This window comes from Alosa pseudoharengus, unplaced genomic scaffold, assembly GCF_046254945.1.
Source record: "Alosa pseudoharengus isolate Yale_2024_CS ecotype anadromous, Long Island Sound unplaced genomic scaffold, YU_APseudo_1.1 YU_APseudo_1.1_scf_5, whole genome shotgun sequence".
Taxonomy (NCBI): domain Eukaryota; kingdom Metazoa; phylum Chordata; class Actinopteri; order Clupeiformes; family Clupeidae; genus Alosa; species Alosa pseudoharengus.
The window spans coordinates 10,650,270-10,659,098 of NW_027468837.1; the positions used below are offsets into that span (position 1 = coordinate 10,650,270).

Below are 8,829 nucleotides of genomic sequence, written 5' to 3' on the forward strand. Positions count from 1 at the left end.
AAAAAAAGCTTTATCAAGTAAAACGTGGATCTTTTTACGAGAACAACACATTCCTTTGTTTCTTTGTACTTTTGAATGCTAAAAATACATCTTCATCTATACACAGCTGGATTAAGTGCATGAATGCTGTCTGACAAGGTGAAGAAAAGGATTATGAAAAAAATTCATAACATGCATGCACATACTGTATTCAGTAGTCAGTATCAATGCTCTTACTCCATGTCACCAGTGACCAAATAAGGGGCTTTGGTCTGTTTTTACTTTTGTGTTAAGCTGACGAAACTAGACGGGATCTGTCTGAAGTGACACTTGGAGTTTTATGACACCATAAGAGATTAGGAACAACAGGAACATTAACAACTGGCTCTACCGGTCATTTTGAACGTATGCAAAGAATTATGATTTGCCATTCAAACTTAGACCTGCGGGCGTGACTCATCACTATAAGCCAGAAACATTTGTATCCAAAGAACGGTGAAATATGGCCATTGTGTCTGCCATTTGGACATAAAAGCTATTGCACGCTGAAATTAGTTTTGATGAATATGTTTGTGAATATGTTTGCCAACAACTGCTGGTCTATGTCTGCACTGACATAACAGAAAACACAACAGTACATTAATAGCTGATTTCATCATGAGCCCTTGCATACAAAGTATGACATTTAACCAGCCATAACACAGATAAATGCTTTCTGTAAGACCATTGAACTTGGCCATACATGAGAGATAACCAGTTAGCGGTGGTGAAGCCTTGCCTACTACATGCAGCTGGTCTTCAGAATGGCTAATCATGCAGACTCTGAAACAAGGCCGGCTGGTGTTGGGTTTCCCTCTCTGTCCTCAAAAAAAAAAAAAACGCTGCCTAAGCAGGTCAAGACTTTCTGAATCCCAAATCACCTACTAATTCCCCCTTCCTTGTCCTTGTGTTTCCTTATCCATTGTTCACAGAGCATTGACAATGCTCTCCCCCTAGGACAACCACTCCGGCCCACTTGGACATTTCTAAATTCTGCAGTGGCATTTGAAGAATATGCACATATCACCATGAGTCAAATGATTAGTCAACGCTGCCTTTGTACGGTCCCTAAAACACGTCAAGAGGCCCAAGAGAGTGACAGCTTGGGGTCCAACTAAACTGCCCTTTTGCGGCCTGCGGTGCCTTGTAACTGGATCCAAAGGATATTGTGAACGAAGAGGCAGGGGCCTGCGGACATTTGAGAGAGCGCCTTGTTGGTGTGAGTGAGTAGCCGGCTGTTGACTGGGCCTCTTGTTGGAGCGCCTGTGCCCTGTCCCTCTGGCCTAGCGTCACCATCCCACAATCCTCACTCTGTTCAGAATATCCTGTGGCCCAAATGAGCTCATGAGACTACAGCACAGCAGGCAGGGCCAAGCTTGTCTCTCTCTGCAGGACAAGTCTAGTGGTAGTATTAGTCATTTTTTATTCTATTTCCTACTTAAAACTAGCTATGCTGAAAGACGGGGCACAGTTGCAGAAGTATAATGGTTTTCTAGTATGACAGTCAGGTGACTTCCGCTATCCTAATACCCTTTGTGGTTTTTGACTCACTGCATTTGCAATAATGACTCACATTACAATGGAAGTTTTTCAATAGCGTTTGGAACACATACAAAAACCACATATAACTACATTCCATATTAATGAGTAAATATTCCAGTTAACGAGTAAAGAATGCTACTCAAAAGGTTTTATTGCAGGTAATGTTTGTTATGAAACATATAGTATTCGTGTCTTTGGAACAGGCTCACTGAGCATTTTTGCTGGGTTTATATAATCCCAAAATAATACATTTTATTGTAGATAAATATGATGTTATGTTACTGGTATCAAATACGGTGTTAAATGTTCAAACACACACCATGCATATAAAAATTCTACACAGTTTAAAATATTGCTGGCAACCAGGTGTAAATGGCTTATTTTTGTCTATGAGCCTCATGTCTTTCCATGATGACTCATACAGTTCCAATCCAGACAAGACAGTTAATATAGACGGGGGCTTCAGCACCAGATCCTGGTTAATAATAGATCTGAGTCACTAGTTTGCTTTCAGGGTTGATATTTTTGTGATCATCAGGAGACTAACCAATCATACTGATGCCAGCACCTTACACAACTGCATTTGGGCGTTTTAACTATAGTGCTTCACAGCAAAATTCACATGAAGAGCCCCTCCTGGTCCTTGCAACTAGAGCCCTTAGTATTTACAAGAAGAAGTAGTAAAAGGAATGTGTGGGTGGGGAATCCAATAGGCATTTGGCATCTGACTGCCATGGAAAGTAGATAGGTCTTTCCATGCCTAATTACTTAATTGCCATTCCCCATCTATTGTAATGCAACTCTATACAAACAGTACAAACATTATCCCCATTTCCATCTTAATTCACTTGTCCATCTCACAAGCTTATCACAGTATGTCTAAAAATAACACCTCTGCGCGCAGGGAAGACTGTGAGTCTGGAAATACAAAATCCCAGTAAAAATGAACTATAACACTGAGTAGCAAAAAGATGAGCCTCATGTGGCGTCCTGTACAAACAGAGAAAGACCTCGTTTGTATTGTGTTGTAGTGCTCTTGACTGTATCATTGGAGTGTTCAACAAAAAAAAACTGTTGGCTGGTAAGAAAACAGGTTTTAGAATAAATACTGTAAAAAAGGAACTGTAGGTTTGTTTTAAGGAAGCACTGCTTCCACAGTGCTGACAACCATTTTGTGAGTCAGAAATGCATTTGCTATGCCAGCTGATGTGCAGCAAATAAAAAAAATGAAGCAAACATTCGCACCAGTAGTTTCTTTTACAGTATACAAACAGGCTCGTCTTTCACAAAAACATTAAAAAACATTCACTGCCTGTCAGCTGTGAACCCGGAAGGCTGAAAGGGTTCCAAACATCTCCATGTCACCATGTCAACCTGGGCATGTGCTGTATGGTCCTCTGTCTCGGCGTCCTCCACCAGCTGTGAGAACAAAGACCCATACAAAGTCAGTGCCCTACAACATTCAGCCTTTTAAAGCACACACTCGCACAAACATCAAAAAAGCGTGCTTCTCTCCCAGACTTTGAAAGAGATATATCTCTCCGACGACAAGCTTTGGTTCAGTTGTTGCTTTTTAATTCAAAGCGACTGTACACTGGTTTGGTCCTCTTGTTGTACTGATTGACCAAGTCCAGCTTGCTGTGGCCCAGAGTCATGCGCTTTTCATCCCCCCGGCTTATTCGGTGGTCATTGCCAAGGGCCTCTTTAGGTAAGGGGGCAGGCGGTGGCAAAACCTGTTTACTTTCTGGCTCATTCTGGGATAGGTCTGGACCTCCATAGGCTGTGCTTTGAGTGGGCGACCTTCTGTAGACGTACGGGTCCTTGTTGGCCGCGCTGTCTTTGCTAGGCCCGCTGAAGAGATCTGTGAATTTGTTGAAAAAGTTCCCTGGGCTCGTTTGTTTGGGGAGGTACTTGTTCTCCACAGGCTGGGCCTTCTGCTGGCCGCCAAAGTAGTTCTTGTGTTCGTACAGGCCCAGAGCCTGGAACTTGCTGATGGGGCCGCCCAGATTGGCCCTGAGGAACTCTGGCGTGCCCGCCTTGGCCCAGTCCATGCCAGCGGTGGGGCTGAGGGACGGGCGCTCGTGCATGACGGCCTGGCCGGAGTCGTTGGGCGAGCCCCGCATCAGGTGGCCACCTGTGGACAGCATTGGCGACGCTGGCACCGGGCTCTGGCCCATGCGTCTGTCGGACACTTTCTGGGCATTGCTGACCTCGTTCTTGTCCTGGGTGACCCTGTAGACCGTGGCGGGCTTCCCCGGAGCGGCCTTGATGCTGGACATGCTGCTGCCGGATGGGGTGCTCGAGTGCTCCGAAAGGTTAGCCCTATTGGCCCTGTCCTGCATTAAATCGTATCCGTAGCTGGGAGGGGGTTGGGCAGGGTAGTAGGGGCCGTCGTCGTCATCGGGGTTGGAGAAACGGTCAAGAACCTGAGAGTCTGCGTAGAGGCAGCGGAACTCTCGGTCGAAGCCGTCCGTTATTCGGCCAGAGAAGTGAAGGAGCATGTTGCTGTGGACATGTGCTGACAACCAGGTGAAGCTACAGGGAAGGAATCAGAACACAACAAAAAGCTAAGTCAGTTCTGTCACCTTTATGATTTCAGAGAGCACTTATTTCTAACACGCAGAAGCAAACGGGCTGTGGCAACCTATGGAAAACGTTGACCTATATGCACCCTGGTCCTGATATACGAACTGGAAAGCCCAGCTGAAGCAAGTCAGAATGTTCCAGAAAGAGAACTCATAGAACTGAAGAACTCTGACTGACTGACGTTAATCCCTTTGAAACATTCTAGTATGGAATTTGGACAACACTCTGGTATATGTGACCTTTAATGGCATGTAAAAACGTTGAACTTATTTAACTGTCTGCAGTGGCACTTTCATTGCCTCTGCATCGAACTGCATACCTTTCTCATACACTGTGGAATATATATTAGGTCCAGTAATGTATTGAAATAGGAAACCTAATATGGGTACCTGAAACACTTACAGATAAGCTCTCACCACACAGTGGAAAGGAATCAGGTGTCTTTGTCTCGTAAAGGGCAGCATGCTGCAAGCGTTGGTAACCAACATACACTAAATGAGCCACAGCACAGTCAACCTTTCTATGAATATCATTCAGCTGCGATCATAACACAGGAACAACACTACCAACCCATGGCATGCAGTTTGTGTCTGTAAAAGTTTCTGCTAAGTCACCGCAACTTGGGGATAAAGTTGTTTGATGAGCATTTAACAGCACACCGTCAAAATGACTTACGAGACAGAAGTGCAAAGTGGAGCTGTTACTGTTCTTTTTTACCAGCTCATTTATCTCACGCCACAGGTTCACATTTCACAGCTTTACTAGGATGTCTGCCTCGGACCTGTGAGGCTTCTCTTTGAATGTCAGGTGCTGTAGGTGTACCAGGCAAAACATTGACTTTTCACCCTTTGTCTTGACTAAGCACTTAAGTCACTCACACAAGCCTCACCCACAGCGAACAGGTTGTTCTCTCGCCCACTAGTTAAACCCTGGCTGCCTCTCAGCGCACTTCTTCCCATAAAACAACATAATGCCTCAAGAACAAATATGCATTGTCAAGATGGCTGTCATAACTGGACACAAACCCACAAGCGTCTGTTAAGGCATGTGATCCAATACCTAATTACGTAGCTAAGCTAATATATACACAACTGCCATCCTTAGACCTCGACAAACACGGGCTAGGTTTACACAAGAAACAGCTTTCCTGCTTTCCGATATCAACATTGGAATTCAGAGCATAATATAGCCGCTCATCAAGGAATTATGCATGTTTGCTAATCCCTGGCTCACAGCGACGACCAGTCCGGAAACAATACAGCGCAGTGTGGAAGTATTAAAAGCAGGGAAGCTGGAACTCCATTAGGAGGCCTACACAGCAGCACCCCCGCGATGCTGCTGCCGATGCCGCTGTTTAGAGGGCATCCCCGTGCACGGGAGATGCCAAATCATCAAGCTTTCCTCACTGAGAGCTGTGAAAATCTCCAGCACCTGCAGCAGAGCAGCAGTCGGAACTCCAGCTAACACCTACGACACTATCTCTGAGAACGTGCCCAGCAAAATGGTGGATGGCAGGTGTGAAGCCTGCTTTGCATATGAGTCAAGCGACCACAGGGCTAGGCCCAAACGGTGAGGACTGAAGTAGCTATACTTACATACATCAGAGGAAACTCACTGTGTCAATGACCCTTTGTTGTTCAGCCAGCAACATCAAAAGCAGACACTAAAACTTTTAGGGTCTAAGTCTGACACAATCACAAACATCCACTATCCACTAACTTAAATAAATGTTGCTGATATTCATATTTCGTTTCATGTTGGCTGTTTCAAAGATGACCAACCATGTTGTCTATTTGTGTGATTTTGGCCTGTAGCCTCCTAACTGATCATAAATCTGATCTGACTCCTCTCACACAATATACATTGAGGCGCGTGGGAATCATGCATAGGGAATCTGAAGGAGGCGAGGCTATATGTTTTCATTAAGCCGACTGGTTGGCTTTGCTGGAGGGCTGCTTCAGGAGAAAAGGAATGGGCCTTGGGCACACACTCACCTGTAGGAGCCGGCAAGCACTTCCTCGCAGTCAATGATCATAAATTTTTCTTGAACTTGTCCAGTGAACTTTTTCCCACTTTTGGTGCAATATGTGTCCCCACAGACACTGCGGATTCGCACGTTCTGATAGAGAGAGAGAGTGATAGTAAGAAAGATAGAAAGAAAGAAAGAAAGAAAGAAAGAGAGAAAGAAAGGGAGAGAGAGAAAGAAAGAAAGAAAGAAAGAAAGAAAGAAAGAAAGAGAAAAAACATTGACTACAATTGTGGAGAGCAAAGCATCTAAGTCATGCATGTGCACATTTGTGGCAACGTAAACAAACATGCAACATAAAGAAGTCACCATGACCTGCTTACTGGAGTTTGCATGAGTACAACTTGTTAGTAGTAACATTCCAAGTTAAAACCAATGTTACATGTGAATTGTCATATTCAACTGTCATTCTTAATGTTTATTTTAGCAATACACGATCTTGTATTCTTAATGTTTATCCATCACTGACACAAAGACTTACGGCCAAATGAGAGTTGTCAATCTCCAGTGAGGTGCACATGTCCATGAAATATTCCAGGTTCTTCTCATCCAGTAGAATGTAAACAGGAACTTTCCTTTTGTTTGCAGCCTCAATAAGATCGCAAAACAAATCTACATCTGTGAAGATGTCCATTACCAAGGCGATAACCTGCAACCGGAAGGTGAAGACTAGGTCAAGGTCACTGAACACATAACACTGAAAAAGGCTTACACTGTAGTTGTGATTGTGATGCATTATATCTAAATGTCCCAAACACTTACATTTGGGTATTTCTGAATTGTTTTACTGGTGTAATAACTAGTGTAGTTATTAAGCTTACAGTGTTGAAATGCCTGTTGGTGTACACCATATTCATTTGAGTAGGCCACTCTCAAGATTAGACTACACTACCATGCATAATGCTAAAAACAAATCAACCTAAAACCTCATTTGTTTAATACGGACACAGATGTTGAGCCAGTGGGTAACTGCTGAATACTTTGAGCATATGACTGCTGTCAATAATCATCAACTAGGTGGAGCAACCAAGTCAACCATTTACATGAAAATGCAAGGGTGAAAAGGGTGTCCATATGCAACAGTAAGACAGGCATGCACTGCTTCAGCAGGTGGGATTAGACTACTGGGGCTCTTGGAAAGAGTGATCAAAAAAGAGCATGACAGTTTAGGTGTGGGGGGTCATATAATTGTTTTTAAGGAAACGGCGTTGCTATTCTGGGAACAATACCAGGAAACGTTGTTGCAGTAAGCACCATCCAAACTTGTATGATGCAAGAGATAAAACAGCCAGTCGTGTTAGTCTGTAGACACTGTAAACATAACCTGCAGACCATTTAAAAGTAATATCATGCAGGCTACCACAATGGACTACGGTCTGATACATGATTCTATATTGAACCCAATAAAAAGACATAGGCTATATTGCTACATCAATCAACTGTCCTGTCATGTCTATATTAAATAGGGCGGGGAACATACTTACTTTCTTCGCCTTATTAATGAGAGAGCGTATTAAATCTTTAATATTTTGTGTTTTGTCTCTCTGAAAGTAAATCTGTGTCTCCGAGGGTCCGAACCGGTGTGGGGGTTCTGGCCAGCCCAGCTCAAGTATAGGTGGCTCGTCGTCAGACATCATGGGAAAGTAAGTACCCGAGGTCATCTCGGACAGCGTGTCTCCAAAGTCCCTGTCATTGCCGTTGCTGGTGCTTTCGGAGGAAGAGTTCTTGTTGGCATTATCTACAATGTAGCGAATTTCAAACGGGGACAGAAAGCTCAGTTCTTTTTCTTCTGCGAGGACCCTTCGATACTCCTTCTCCCCTGACTCGAGTAAAGCGTCGGTTGCCAACCTGGCAGTTTCATTGTGACTAAACTCCAGTGTAGATGTCTGTCGCCATGGGTTCTTCACCTCCTCCAGCCGGGTAGCGAGTTTACCTTTAACACGTCCAGAGTGTGGAGTCGGTCGGAGGGCTTCTTGGTTATTCATTGTTTACAGTTTTAACAAGCACTGTATATAACATCGGCTATAAAGTAACTTTACCTTGATGAGCGCAAAAAGTAAACAAATTTGACAGCCCGACGACAGATTGTAGAAGGCCACCTAAATGTCTAGCGCAATAGCAAGTGGCTTACTGCGCTTGTCTTGTTCCTAATCATCTCCGTGACAGTCTCATTGGGTTGGCGTATTGTTGCTGTGGTAAGACTCAACAGAGCTCAACTTCTCCCCCACCTGTAGCATGTCGAACTTACCTGCCGCTATGGGGAAAAAACGGAAAACGTGTCCTTTGCTCCGCCCCCGTGTCACCCGATATTAAAAGCACTTCCCTCTCTCACTTACTCTTTCTCTGCAGAACCGTTTTATTCAGGGTGAATGGAGCGTCCAACCTAAATTCGCTTCAGACCCCATGTGCACCCTCCCTTTGTCGCGTGGAATAATGTTATTAAGCCTATAAAGACGGATTAGCCCAGCTGCATTTTTAATTTGCACTTGCCGACAATTTTCGAGTAGCTTAACATAGGCCTACGTCACGCGTTGGTCTATACCCTAGTTTTAACTAGTTTCTACAAAGTAAACGACATATAGCTTAGCATATGATTGGACAGCCCTGTCTTTCCCTTTTTTACAGTGTAGGCCTATCTAAGTCATTTTTGAAATTCA

General features: G+C 44.1%; 1 protein-coding gene across 1 annotated transcript; it reads right to left on the minus strand.

Annotated features, from left to right (window-relative positions):
* Nucleotides 1–1,690: 1,690 nt before the first annotated feature.
* fam83c (family with sequence similarity 83 member C) lies at nucleotides 1,691–8,829 on the minus strand. Its single transcript, XM_076267598.1, has 4 exons — nucleotides 7,657–8,829; nucleotides 6,654–6,821; nucleotides 6,141–6,265; nucleotides 1,691–4,095 (listed from the first exon to the last, which is right to left on the minus strand). The coding sequence occupies exons 1-4, from the start codon at nucleotides 8,155–8,157 to the stop codon at nucleotides 3,120–3,122; spliced, it is 1,770 nt and encodes a 589-aa protein (XP_076123713.1). The 5' UTR covers nucleotides 8,158–8,829; the 3' UTR covers nucleotides 1,691–3,119.